The 15,000-nt window shown below is 40.5% G+C and overlaps 1 protein-coding gene across 2 annotated transcripts in view; it reads right to left on the bottom strand.

The window, feature by feature from the left end:
* LOC138047386 (protein moonraker-like) overlaps positions 1–12,857 on the bottom strand; it is a 36,118-nt gene extending 23,261 nt beyond the window's left edge. For both annotated transcript variants that reach the window (XM_068894226.1, XM_068894225.1), the window contains exons 1-12: positions 12,720–12,857; positions 11,128–12,022; positions 10,945–11,004; positions 8,249–8,473; positions 6,694–6,817; positions 4,274–4,377; positions 3,861–3,956; positions 2,879–3,139; positions 2,704–2,783; positions 2,574–2,607; positions 2,439–2,494; positions 2,252–2,339 (exon numbers count right to left, since the gene is read on the bottom strand). In XM_068894226.1, the coding sequence (XP_068750327.1) occupies positions 2,252–2,339; positions 2,439–2,494; positions 2,574–2,607; positions 2,704–2,783; positions 2,879–3,139; positions 3,861–3,956; positions 4,274–4,377; positions 6,694–6,817; positions 8,249–8,473; positions 10,945–11,004; positions 11,128–12,021 (2,022 nt within the window). In that variant the 5' untranslated portion in view covers position 12,022; positions 12,720–12,857. The remainder of the gene's footprint in view (positions 1–2,251; positions 2,340–2,438; positions 2,495–2,573; positions 2,608–2,703; positions 2,784–2,878; positions 3,140–3,860; positions 3,957–4,273; positions 4,378–6,693; positions 6,818–8,248; positions 8,474–10,944; positions 11,005–11,127; positions 12,023–12,719) is intronic.
* Positions 12,858–15,000: the final 2,143 nt, after the last annotated feature.

Raw genomic sequence — 15,000 nt, forward strand, 5'->3', positions numbered from 1 at the left:
TCGTAAGCCCTGGCTAAACGCTCGCAACATGTTGCGACATGTGTTGAACGGGGTGGCCAAACGCACGCAACATTTTCATCATTTTCAACGAAACTTGTCAATATTCATGTGCCCCAGGTCCCTGGCGCGCAAGAAGTGGACCTAACGCGCATACCCTAGCGAAACAATAGGGCCGTTTATACGAGAGAAAATAAGCCGCGGCTTACATAAGACGCGAACACCCCGTATAAATGGCACAAAATCTACGTTCACGGCTTTCTCAAGCCGCGGCTTATCCTGGCCTGGGAATTTATACTCGTATAAATAGTTCCCACGCAAGTGACTGACTCATCCCCAGTAGTCTTCACGCGGAAAAAGGGAGCCGCTGCGAAGGCATGATGGGAAGGGAGAAAACGCCTTCCAATCACCCCCCACACTAGCCCCAGCGCATCCCTCGTTAATAATCAATAAGATCATGAGAGACGACTGGGGACGAGTCAGCGCAAGCGATGTCAGACGGACCCCACGATTTATCGTCCTTATCCGAGAAGACCAGAAAGTCTAACCATTTGCGGGTGTAATTACAAAGGCAGTACTTTTTCATAAGTCATTTTAAGACCCTGAGTGTTGGCCCGGCCTGAGTCGAACTCGCGACCTCCTACATAGCAGCCCTGTGCTTAAAGTGTCCCTGTGATAAAAAATATCACTTCCTTTTTTCCTTCAGATTTTGAAAGTGTGATTGCTTAACACCTGCCAGGCAAAATTCTGAGCTTTGATTTTTATCCAAAGGCTGTTTACTTTGAGTATAAGTTTTGGATTTCACGGTCCGCCATTACTCACATTCAAAACTGACCGACTGAACCTCCGAAGGGTGGATCCAGGGAAAACTGACGTCAAAGGCTCAGTAGCAAAAAAATTCAGCGAGTGAATACAGCTTATTATATACGCAAAAGGCGAGTTTAAAAGCCTGAAAGCCCAAAATTCTGCGGGGCACACACGCATTGCATTTCTTAAACTAGTGAGCCTTTGACGTCACTTTCTCCTCGATCCAGCTCTCTCAAGATCTTAAAGTTAGTAATGGCGGTCCAATAAATAGGAAAATTCCAGTTAAAAGAAACAGGTGTCTTTTTTTAAATCAAGGGTTAAAACTTTGGTCGCTTTGTGTTTAGTTAACATAGTTTTGAAATCCAAAGATAAATAAGAATTGATTTTTTGGTCACAGGACACTTTAAACAACTGAGCTACCGGTGCGCGGTGCGCGGTGCGCGGTGCGTCATGGCTCGACAGACGTTCTTTACATAAATGCAACGCTTTCATGGCATCTCGGCTCGTCTGGTGATTCCAACCTCCAAAGTTTTCCCAACGAACATTTCATAATCAATGATTACTGCCAGTTTAAGCTCATTGTTTTCTGAGTCCGCAATCAAGAGAGCCATTGTGAGACCCTCGTCCTGACCCCAATCATGCAGTGAGCACTTCAAACTTGCAAGGATGTTTATTCCGTAGGATGCCATAGGCATAGCACGGTATAACTCCAGGTGATTTTCTTCTTTTTTTTTTTTTCCGAAAATAGTTGCAGGTCGCGAACGGTAGTGATTTTACAATCATTTAAATTTAGAACAAGACGCTTGGGGCGTATACGCGGATTCACTAGTCGGGATGTTCCGATTGTGTGAAATGAATTACTGTAACAGTTTCATGTTAAAGGGTAATGCTATTCGGGCCCAAAACGTTATCGCGACTTGCAAGAAACAGGCTCCTGGCTCCAGTTGTTCAAACGATGGATAGCGCTATCCACCGGATAAACCACTATCTAGCGGATAAACCACAGCAAAACCAATTGAGTTATCCAGTGGATAGTGATTTATCTGGCGGATAGCGCTATCCATCATTTGAACAACTGGGGCCTGGACCATAACTTCAAAGAAGGCCAAGAATGCTCTCTCGCGTCCTTTCTCCCCCGACCCCGCCCGGAACAATGTTGTTCCGGAAGACGGGCAAATAAGCCAACTATGCCTCAACATTTTATTTGGTTGGTGGAGGGGGGGGGGGGGGGAGGGAGAGAGCCGTAATATGAAGATTACTTCAATGGACAAGGAAGTTATGTTCCGGGTTTTAGGTAGCTGTGTTGGGTTTTGGGGACATTCCGTAATATGCCGATGTTCCTGGAATTACCACATGCCCTACATATTTCCCATTTCGTTTCGCAAAGTCCATTAAGCCGTTAACTTGAATGTCTTGACAATTTTGTCCCAGATTGTTTCATACACACCTCAGCACGATCCAAGAGAGGTTTTAGTCTTGACCGAATTGCCTCCTCTGTCTCGGCGATTACTCGTCTGGACAGTAAAATCTCAGGACTGAGGAGTGAAACCCAGTAAATAATACAATTAAAACACAGAAAAGGAGATTCCTGATTCATTGAAATCAATGAAAGCAAAATCAAAACCAAAGCGCACCTTCTTTGGCTTCGTCTAAGATTCTCCACTCTTCGTATTCTTTCCAACTCGTGTATCTGGAATCAGAGGTATCAAAGTAAAGTTTTTCGCTTGAAAGTAAAAGCTGTAAGATGGCAATAATAATGCTCCAATTACCCTTCTTTCAGCTTCTTCGTCAAGCCACCGTTGTCTGAAAAAAAAAAAACACACGTTCAACAAATGTGATCAATACTGATGATAAATAGAGGAGGCAACGATTTAAAATCGTTTTTAAAAAGACCAGTACCTTTCCACTTCTCTTTCTACTAGTTCACGGTGTGTTGGGAGAATTCCACCAGCCACTCTTGGGTTTCTGGAACTCCCAAACTACATGAGGAAAGAACAATAGAGAAAAACCAGCAAACTCATTATAATTATTATCTATAACATGGGAAGGTTAGAGATGCCTCTTCGTCATTTACCTGTTGTTCATATTCTTTCTTCAGCATTCGTGGCGAGACATATTCCTCTCTATGTCGTCTCTCTGAGCCAGACACATCCCTCTCTGGGATCCAAGGACCCTCTCTAGCCAGTGTTCTGGGTGGGCTCTTCGGTTTATCTGGCCCTTCACCAGAGGGGGCCTTTTTCAGTATCGAGGACACTGTCTCCTTGGCAAAGTGAGCATGATCCAGCGCTTGAATCTTTACTCTTTTGGCTGTCTGCTGGGTTCTTTGACGCTTTAGCTTTGGTAAAAAAAAAGAAATCACTAAAGAACACAAAGAACATATCAAATTGACAAACATGTTTTCCAGCAATCACAAATATACCTGTGGCGTAAGGATATTTTTTTTCTAGAAATTTACCAGAGTGTTTTTTATTTCTCTCTTTGTACTGTTATTTTGGGTCCAACCTATGGATAAGCCTTGTGTACAGCCAGCCCACTGTCCGTGTTTTTTTTTTTTTAGCTTTTGTGGTCTCATTTGTTAAGAATCCCTTCAAGCTGATCCAGCCAAGGCGACCGCACGTAGCTAGAGGGTGAGAGGTAGACCACTAGACCAGAAACTCATTCCATTATTCTTCATGAACAGCGTATGGGTTCTTTAACATCCCACATTGTTAACCACAAGGGTTGAGACAGGGTCTATGGTTTATGATCATTACCCAAGAAGATCAGAAAGCCAGTAAGTGGCTAGTGTTACACAAACTAACTTTGAAAGCAGAATTTTGTGCAGTGCCAGTTCATTATTAAACTGGCTCTTTATCCATGGGCAGAAAACAGAAAAGGGGCATGCAGCTGAGAAATATTATTACACGCGAGTAGACAAATCCAGGTGTGCCTGACCTAAGCCCACCGGTAACTTCAACTATTGGACGAGATGAGGGGTACAAAATAAGCTTATTATGTTGACAATAGTTGAAAAGGTCAAGAGTATTTACAGTATTCAATCTTTATAAGGAACAAACCTTAAGCTCAGCAGGAAGCAGCACGGCTTGTTTAACTGGTTTGACTGGTTTTGCAGCCTGCAGTAAAACAGGTTTTTGCTGGGTACCTTGTTTCACCTTAAAAAGAAAAACATCAAACAGGGTTGTAGTTTCATCTTATGCAAGACTACCTGGTTCCTTTGTCAAGTGAAATGAAAAACATTGGGAGTTCAAGTAAATGACATTTAATAAAATAAAAAGCCAAGTTGTCACAAAAGAAATCAAATAACCCTTTTCTTGGTTGAGACTTGAGAAGGCCATGGGAATGAAGAGAAAAATACAAAATAATAAGATGGAAAGCCACCTCAGGTATTAACAGAATCCTAAACCCTTGAATTGTTAAGGTTAAGGGCTAGGGTTAGATTTCAACAAAAATTAATATGAGGTGAACATACCCCCGTCATCTGAACTGGACGGTCCTTGGCTCTAAGCAATGCTGACAGACCAGCTTTTAGTGCAGCATCTCTCTCTGGAGTAGGGTCTGGAGAACTTGTTACTGCTGTAAAATTTCAACTTATTAAATAATATCTAACTTTTGCATAATTTACCCAAACCTAAAACACTAACTGTTAGATCCAAACGCCTGCTCATTAACGCGGTTGTATTCCTCCCTTAGGAATGCAGTTGTCAGTTTTTTAATCAGGAATTTAGTGCTTAATTTATTCGTTCTCTTAGAGGTATTTAAGGCTTAATTTAGTCATTTCTAGTGTTGTCTCGATCAGTCATTTTCGCTTGTGAGCAGTTCTAGTAGTTTCGCTTTCTGCAGTTTGTTTGTAACTTTCTTTGCTTCAAGCAGTCAATTCAGTTACCAGCTCCTAACAAATGTAAGTGTATCTTTTCGTCGAATTTCTGTTTACGATTAGTTCATTTTACTAAGTAAGTTTTGTATCTGTTTGTTTTCTAGTCATAACCGCTTTTCGCTTTCATCGCATGGGTTGAGTTTGGCCGTCAAAGGCAGTTGAATGAAGAATAAAGCGCATTTGAATTTTTATCGCTGAAGTTTTGTAGTCGTAAGAAGATCACACTAACCATAACACATAACTTATTGTTGGAAGTAGAAATTAAAAGCAAATGCTCAGACTTGAAGGGACAGTTGGTGTTGGATGCCAAAACTGGACCTACATCTACACAAGAGCATTTCTGGCCATAAGTGGATCAAAGGGGTTGAAGTTGTACACCCTGCTGTTTCATTTACAGTTGACAATAACTTATTCACCGAAGGCAAGGTGAATAAAAACCGAGACAAAGTCAAGATTTTATGCACAGATATTCACTGAGCCTGAGGTGAATACCGGTAATTGTTTTAGTCTAGGTGATTATTTGAAAAATATGCATTTTCTTTAAAACAATAATAATCATTTCTTTGTCTGTCACCTTGACAAAACGGCTTGCGGCCATTTTGAAAAACCACTTAAAATAAAAGTAATGTAAAGTAAAGCAAGCATATTTAACGTCGATAACTGGTAACAGTAATTCAACTGACAAACCTGAGGTCGACAGTGCGCTCAGTTTACTCCCCCCTCGCTGTCAGTGCTCCCTTTTACCATCCACTAACTATGCTTTTACGGGTATTTAAAGCTACTTAAGCTACACAGAACGGAAAGAAGTCGGAACAAGGATGTGAGATCTGGGAATCGAACTCAGGACCTCTTACACCAAGGCCGTGCACTAACCGACTGTGCCATCCTCCCGTAATTATCACCTCAACGGAAACCAATCAGCGCAGAGAATTTTCAATGATCACCTGATTGTGTGTAATTATATACAGTCTAATAATTGTTATTGGGAATTTATGAAAGCACAGCACATCCAGGAAATGGCACACCTCTAATGACAAATCAGGAGAGATTGGGTTTCAAGATAAAAGAAATAAATCTGTGGCAATCAAGAAAACTTTTTGAAGACCATTGAAGTTGGAAAGGAAGCTATTCATGGTACAGTCGAACCTGTATATAACAGCCCTGTATTAAGCGGCCAGTTTTCAAAGTCCTGATTTTTTGCTCATACAAACGCTATATTTGCTACCTGTGTTAGGTAGTCACCTCTATTAAGTGGCCCTGGTCACCCTGTAGCAGTCCTATGTTTGCCTTTCGTTGTTATTTTTACCTGTATTAAGTGGCCACCCTTGAACGAAAACTAAGCCACACGTCATTTTATACAGTATTTTATAAGATTATTGTGTTCAAACTGTGATCCATCACCACTATAAAGAAAATTACCATGCACACAGCTTGTAACAAGGTTGATGCCTAAGAAACTTTTTCCGGAGCCCTTTCGGCTTCCAACATTAAAAGTTAGTAGCCATTTTTTCAAGAGCCCAGAATTAATTAATTGAAAGTGAGGATGAATCACCTTGTGATAAGTTAGGCACCTGTGTGGGCTACTCATTCAGAAATTTGGTCACCCACACTTGCAAATAACGCACCCCAGGCAACCTGGCAACCTTTAGGCAGCCGCCTTGTGAAAGCTGTTAACAGAGTTTAATAACTCTGCTGTTAATTTTAATGCTTTCCAGGTGTTTGCAATTTTCTGAAGTACAGTAAAAAATCACGAATGCAATTTAAGCAGCCAGTTCCTGAAGTCCCTAGGGTGGCTGTTGTATAGACCTTATTCATAAATGGTGTTCACATTTATAATTCTTTTGTCCACGTGCAAATTAGCCTACCAAGCCTCATTTTAGAGCAAGAATTCTTTTCAATTCACTGTATGGTATCGAGGCTTGGTAGGCTAATTTGCACTTCGACAAAAGAATTATAAATTGGCCGCCATTTATGAATAAGGACTATACACTGTCAGGTTTGACTGTAGTTCTAACCTTGTTTTATAGGAGTTAGTATTTTCTTGGTGTCTTGAGGCATTCTGTCTGCTACTTCTTGAATAAATGCACTTGGTTTCTCTCCTTCTTCATCTGCTAAAACATGCTGCTCTTCACTTTTAATCTGGTTGTAAAACACTTGTTTTTAGTGATGCAACACCAATGAAACAATTTGGACCAAGCTGCCAGCTTTTATTAACTTAAAGGTAGTCAATAGTATAAAGAGAATTCAACTTGAACATAGTTTCCAATATTGTTGTTACCAGATATCTTAAATCTTACTACTACCTTTTTACTACCTGTCCAATACTATTTTGCCATTTAAAAAAAATTGTTTCAAACACTGAAGTTGTAAGCAGTTTTCTCACATATGCCAAAAAAGCATGTTTACCTACAAAGTCACAAACAGCTTTTCCAACTCAATGTGACTGAAATAACCACCTTCATTGCTTTAAGTGTTTTTTACAACTACACATTAATTATTATTGTTACTAAGGCTTGACTGCACATTTAACTCACTTGCAAAGCCTTGCTTGTTTAGAATACAAAAATGCACAGAATACCCTAGGTCAGCAGTTACCACTTTAAAACAATATTAGAACATTTCAGAAACAATCTTCTACACAAAAGTTGACGGCAGTTCACAAAACAACTTTTAAGTTTTTCCGTTGTCAAGTAGAAGCTTGCAAAGAATCCAGGCATGACGGAACTTGGACCCATGTCTGACTGATCACACTGGACACTGCCCCATCACCAAGTTATAAGGGACCTTAAGATATACAACGGCGACTTCAAAGAAAATGTCACCTCAAAATATCACTTTTCTTTATCATAGGTCTTTCGAGGTTATTCTATCTCATGCACTTCTTACAATTTGGGCGACATATCCTAAAAATAAATTGGTATGAGCAGTTACTATTTAAGTGAAAATAGAGAATGAAAGATTTTCTGTTGCATGCTCACGTTGTCATCAAACCCTCAAACTTGGTGATTTCACTTCGTCCTTATGCAGACTCAGTACCACACGAATCCATCCTAAAATCTGTGCTGCACATGCCGTACGATTATTTGTGCTCTCTTAACCAATTATATCATTGTTTTGTGCCGTTGTTGTTGTCACCGTCGCAGTCATAAAATCTTAAGCTCCTTAAGCCATCTGGGAGCTTGTCAATTGCAAGTTTGTATTTATTTACAGCTGTAGTTATCCTCTAAGAGTTAAAAGATCAGTGGTAGGGCAAGGTGTGGCAAAATCTCTTGGTCATGGCTTCCAGTTCTCTCCAAACCCGAATTTTTTCTACTTCTTCACCACTGCTCATTTAAATAAACTGCAGTGATCTTTGGCTTGGAATATTGTCAAATGTCCCCAGTTTAACATAACGATCTTCCATGAGTTCACAATATCAATACTGAAGACAAAGATTGTAGTTCCCGGTGTTGTGGTCTGTCTTCTGTGGTGTATCCTGGTGGTTAACCTCGTAGGGAACCTATGTCCTATTGTATGTATTCATACTCAATCAGCAAATAAATAATTATAATAAGTTTTATTAGCTTTCACCTTCTTCTCTTGGTCCTCAATCTTCTTTAGCTCATCAAGATCTTCCCCACCAATGTGCAGTTGCGCAGCTAAGAGTGAGAGTTGTCTAATAAGGGTGGACAGCTCCTGGTACATTGGTGGCAGGCCATGGCTGATATTTGGCTGAAGTGGTGCATGACTGATAAAGGTCTGTAACGCTCGTACTGCTCCTCTGTGAGCTGCCGCCAAGCGGCTTAAGGTCTGGCTCTAAAAGGATGGTGATTTCAATGACATAACAATGATATCAAATTTGGTAAGATGTCATAATGCAAGATAAGAAACTTGGATGGATGGTGGTTTTAACTGGAGTTTTTAGGGAGCTTAAGCAAGGACCACGACAACAGCTGCGAGAACGTTATCCAAAAATATTACTTTCCATTAATTAATGTAATAATTTCGTGATTATTCCAAGTCATTCGGCATGGAATTAGTTTGTATCAACATTACAGAAACAAAATTGTTAAGAGTGGTGAGGATGTTTGGAGAGAAAATTGAAAATTCATCATCAGATGCTCACATCCTCCACATAAACTCGAATTTGATGAATTAACGTGGTTGTCGGGATGGAAACGGTGAGGAAATGTATCAAAATGTGCAACGCTGGGCGGGGCGTGCAAAGCTATTGTTTTTGCTAATGAAACCAATATTATTATATTGTTTTGTGGCGTTCTCATAGTTGCAGTCATTGTCCTTGCTTAACGACAGTGCTTACTAATTCAATGGCATTTTTGCGCGGTATACGGAATATGCGGGAAAAGCAGATCTTAACAAGTATTATTGAAATAGGGGGTAGCCTCACATTTTTTGAAGATAATTAATTTTTTAATCAACAATATTTGTAAAGAGCTTTCAAATACAAAGCAATATATGGCGTTCTTTGCCAAATTGAACACTAATTATCTCTGCAAAATGCCAGGTTACCCCCAATTTTCTTTTTGGATACCAAGAGCACTTGCTAAGTTCTGCTTCTCCGAATAGTTTTGAACCGATAAAATACGAGTATCTCGAGATGCGCAGAATGTATGCACAATAACAGTAGGCACCGTCTTTATTTTCTTAGGGTCATCGTCATGAAACTTGCCGACAATAGGGTCAAACTCTTACTCACCCCCTTCCACATAACAGCCAAATTTCCAGCCATAAACAGCCTTTAATTTCCACATAGAAGTGTAGAAAATAATGGGATAACAGGACACTAGAATTTTTTTTTGCCTTGCGGGTTTTACGTCATTCGGCTCATTTATAATTAGTCTAATAGTAGGTTGTTTGCAGAAGTGAGGTGCTGCTTACTCAGGGTTTGAGCCAGGCCGCGCCATTGCGCCAATCCCGCACTGATGTTGAAATTGTCCCTTTAAAAAACGGCCAAGAGGACAATTTGTCCCCTTCAAAATTTGGGGGAAACCTCAGAAGGAAGCACACAAGAAGAGATACAGTTTAGTGCAAAAATTACAAGGTGAAACACAGACCGTGGGAGGAATATTTTCGTGCGTTTTACGTTCATTTTAAACTAAGTCACTTTTCAGTCACTCTACTGATGTTCAACCAAGCATGATGCACGCATGCATCTGGGATTAAAAACACAAAGAAAACGTATTCGTACAATAGATAGCTTTTTTGCCTCAAATCGAAGCCAGATTGATCAGAGAAAAAAAGAAACAAAAGAAGAACAGTGTTTTAATGAGGAAGAAACAGATGAAGCTCAAACGAAACCACGATCTTTCCAGAAAACTTGGTTGCAAGATCACACGTAGTTGGGCTACGAAAAGGAGGCGATGTTCTGCTATTTTTGTCGGAAAACAAACCTCTTTGCATCGGAAAAAGGTGTACAAATTTTAAAACCTCAACTCTCCGAAGACACAACGACTGTAAAGAACACGTGGATGCTGTTAATTAAGAAACTATGGGGGATCCACTCAGCAACACCATCACAGCGTCGTATTTTTAGAGAACAATGGTCAATCACAAGCCATGGACGTCCCCCTAAAAATGAAAATGTCCCCCCCAATTTTAGCAAAGGGGACAAACTGTCCCCCAGTGATCAAATCCTAGCTCAAACCCTGCTTACTGCTTTGTCACAATTTAAGAAGACAACTGAAAAATCAGATTCCTTGGCAGAATTCAAACGTAGAACTCTTTGAGAGCTGGGCCGTTTATCCAGGTTCTAAATGGACAAAGTATCCCGCTGGTCATCATTCAAACTAGAATGAAAAATCGCCAACAGGAGAGGTGGCAAGATCCTCCAAAATCCTGGCACTCGCAAACTTTTAATCCAATCTCGAAATATCGACAGTCTTTGCGAATTACAGTGCAACGCGCCTTAAAATGGCCACCCAACAAACTTTCACATTTGACAATTACGTATAAATACGCCAACTCAACAACCCATGCAACGATGTTCAACTTACAACTGTGCGAACTTTGCAAGGACGTGTGATTGTCAATCAAATTCACACATCCTGATTGGCTGACAATTTGTAAAATCTTTGTTTGGTGGCCACTGTAAGGTGCGTCGCACTGTAAGTCTTGACGTCTCATTCATCTTGCATTTATTTTGGTGTGGAGTCTTGTTTGTTTTGGTCTTGGTCTCGGATTTGCAAACAAGGGTCTCAGCGTCTCAGCGAGTCTCAGATTTTACCATTCGTCACCCCTAACAAAATTCAATTAATTTTAATTTATACCTTCTTAGTGTGCCTTATTCCTCTGCCTGTCTTGTTCAGCTCATCCTCAATCTCCTGTATCTATTGTAAAGATTGAAAATTGAGGAGACAAATATGAACTTAGGTAGTTGACAAAAATGTCAATTTATAGATAACAAATCTTCCATCAGATGCTACTACGGTGACAACTCAGTTCCTCTGTACCTGTCTTTGCAGCATGTACAACATCCTGGCAGATCTTGCAGCCTGCTCGTCAGCTCTCGTCACCTGCCGATGATCCACCTCCTCATCTGACAACCTTACCTCCCCGTCTCTTCTCCTTTTTAGTCTTTTATCTTTCTTTCTCACGACCTCTGGTCGTTCATTCTTTAATTCCTCCATCTGCCTCATGTACCGATGCAGTTCTTTGCGGAGTTTTCGTATTTCAGAGGCCTGTTTTCTCTCCCTGTCCGATTCATAGCCATCGTCCTCCCTCTGCGCAGGGTAAAAATGCATTTCATGTTGCCTTTTGGCTGATGCCTCTTGTCTTTTTACTGCATGATGTACCCTTTGACGAAGAGTAACAGTATCTTCTGGGAGAACATCTAGTGATTTTGATTTACCACTCTTCGTTTTCAATTTCTTTCCAAGCGACCCCTTTCCCTTTGCTGAAGTAACCTTGTGTTGAGCATCATCATCTGGTGGAACTAACACACTCTCAGCCCCAAGTTCCTTGACCTTCTTTACATCTTTCTTTGCAAGATGAACAGCAAGGGCAAGCCTGTCGCTTGATAAAGAAGATGAAACTGACGGCAAAACGGGATAGGCAGATGGAAGTGTCGTATGGCTGAAAGGAACTGAATTAAATGGTGTTTCTGTCTTTTCACTGATTCTTTCTATTACAATAGGTTGTGGTTTTCTGAACCTTGTTGTGAGCTGCTCTACCGTTGTTCCAGACTTTCCTAAGTTAAAATGGAGTTGGTTCATGGGAAGAGGCCTCGGGACTGCTCCAGATTGTGAAGTTGACAACCCAAGACGTGGGACAGTCACTGAAGGATGAATGGCACTAGCAACTGGAAAGCCTGCCACAAACGGTTTCCATGCAACACCAGCAGCCATCCTTTAAGTATTCAAATAATTTATTATTACAGGTACAACATTTTTTTTTTGTCCAACCAAGTTTCAGTGAGACTGCAGGAAAGGTAAAGTCTGATAATTTTTGTAGGAATGAGATATAAAAAAAACATTGGCTTCAGAGACATTTTTAACACCTCAGTGGATAACACCATTAACCTCCCTGTTCCCTCGACGTGTTTTAATACCCCCGGAGCAGATGTTAAATAACTGACGCATTCAGACTGATCATATCCAATTCAACAGTCTCCGCTCAGCTTTTCCTCGCACAGATAATATTCTTTTTTCAAGCATACGCCATATCTTAGCTTTCTTCGAAAGGAACTTTATTCAAGTGTCTAGTCGTTCTAGTGCTCGAGAGCACTAATTGGGGACACTGTAAACTGAAATTAGCAGTGAACGTAAATCAAGTGAAATGTTGGTTTTTGAGGAGAGGGGAAACCGGAGTACCCGGAGAAAACTCGGTGCAGAGTAGAGAACCACCAAACTCAACCCACATATGGGAATCGAACCAGGGCCATTGGTGGGAGGCGAGTGCTCTCACCACTTAATAAATTCAGGGGGAAGTTTCACGTACGAATAAAATAGTTTAAAGGAGTTAGCACATACACTCAAGGACTCGCGAGATCCTTTTCCAATAACATTTTTTGTCAGACCCTACTTTCAAAGATTCAACAACTTACCCGTTTGGTCTTACAACGTCCTTAAGTACTTGACGACATGAAGATGTGAAAGGAAAAGGAAAGGAAAGGAAAGGAAAACACAACAAATGTCCAAGTGATTAGATGAAAAGATTGAACAAACCGCCATCTTGTTTCAAAAATGTAAACTAGGTTTCAGTCTCTCTCGACATGGGGTGGCTCTTTGTTTTGGCCTGTCGGCCTGTTTAATTTTCCCCTTCACATCGGTTCTAGGGGGCTTTACAGCATAGGGGAGAGGGATTCCCATATGGGGAGAGGGATTCCCATATAAAAAGGGGAGGGATGCTCATTGGAAATTTTAAATGGAGACCAATCTGGGTGTGGCCCAGGCTTTTTTTACCCCTAGAAGAGACCTTGTTAAAACACAGAGAAATAAAAAATACAGCGACTTTTAGTTATGGCAAGGACATTATCATCTAATACTTTCACCTACGTGAAGAAATATAGAAGTGTAAATATAAACTTTAAATGATTTCTTCGCGCACAACCCTAAAGGAGACCTTCATGGCTACATATGATTGCATTTTGCCCAGAACACCAAACGGGAGATTTTACACCCCTAAGCGAGAGGATGAACATCCCTCCCCTATTTATATGGGAGTCCCCCCACGGGCTTTTTAGTCAAGATCCCTACAAAAAATTCCTTGAATTAACTTTTTCAACGGCAGTCTGACATCACTTCAATCAGAAGGCGTACGCGCAACTAATCCCAGTTCTCTGCCGTGCGTTTAGGTGAAAAACATGTAAAAACTCCCGGGAAACCAAATGAACAGGTTTTTTTCACCGGATGGGACCATCCCATCATTTTTCGAAAACTGTAGCATGGAATTTCTGTTTGGACAAAAAATGAAACTGATATTTTGAAAAGTTTGTCAAAGGAAGGCCTTATGACATCATACTTTTCTTAAGAACTAACTTTTTTTAAAATACATGCTACAGATTTTGTTAGAATGTTCTGATACTATTGCATTAAAAATTTGTGAAAAACATAGTTAACTCGCTGAGTTTTCAGGCATTTTCTGTTTTGGACACATGATTTACCAAATGTGGTTGTGAGTCAAACCAGACAAAGAAATGTTCAATAGAACACACTTGGCAAAAAGCATAATTGTAGAGTAACACATTTTCAGCTCCAAGTTCCTTGACCTTCTTTACATCTTTCTTTGCAAGATTAAAAAATGGGATAGGCAGATGGAAGTGTCGTATGGCTGAAAGGAACTGAATTAAATGGTGTTTCTGTCTTTTCACTGATTCTTTCTATTACAATAGGTTGTGGTTTTCTGAACCTTGTTGTGAACTGGATAATTGGATTGGATAAAAGGATAATTGTAGAGTAAAGGGGACTCGAGAAATGATTATTTGAAGGGGTCCATAGAAACAGTTTGGCAAAGAGCTGCCCACCTTAAGAAAGGCTCTTCTGGCAGGGTGCATCAAATGCTTCATTGCAAGAATTTTTGTATTAACGATGAAATGATGTATGAAATGGATCATAAATGAACTGCGGGTATGAAATCAAGTAAGCTATGATCCTCGCAGTTGTGCAAGTCAGTGGCTTCATAGCTCAGTTGGTTAGAGCGTCGCACCGGTAAGCCAATCGCTCACAAATGCTACATCTCTTCCTTTAAACTCTTCCATCTCATCCAAACACGTGTTTTATAGCTGTTAGCGACTTCGGCACACGAAAAAAAAATCATTTGAAACGCGACACTTCCGGTTCAATTTTCCCCACCAGGCAGGCAAAGGTCAAATTATTCCCCACTCCCCGGGCACAGAAGATAGTCAAATGCCCAGGGTTTGCCCAAGGGTGGAATGTTGAAGTTTCGATTTGATCGGCGCATTAATTTCACACAAAGATTGTGCCATCCAGAGCTCACACTTGATTGGGTAACTGTGACTTTTGGTCATTGACCAATATTAAAAATGCTTGTTCTTTCACATCTTTTTGCAATAAATTACCTCTTTTGTTCCCTGTGTCAACTGAAAACTGCATTTATCTCTTGGCCAATCAGAATGGAGGAATTTTCCACATGCATGTTAGTAAATGTAAAATTTTGAAGTGAAAAAGGAAAAATGTTTGCTTTTGGTAAAGTGACTTTTCTCAGCAAAGATAAATATTTGAGGCTAGGGTACCCAGGGTGCCAGCTGATGTCTTATTTTTCTTTTGCATGGAGTCGTTAACCCACTAAACGCTGAATGGCAACAGGCTTTAATCAACATTTGCGCCTTCACCACTCATAGAGATAATACCAAAGAAAAAAAACCC

This window comes from Montipora capricornis, chromosome 4 (genome assembly GCF_036669925.1).
Source record: "Montipora capricornis isolate CH-2021 chromosome 4, ASM3666992v2, whole genome shotgun sequence".
Taxonomy (NCBI): domain Eukaryota; kingdom Metazoa; phylum Cnidaria; class Anthozoa; order Scleractinia; family Acroporidae; genus Montipora; species Montipora capricornis.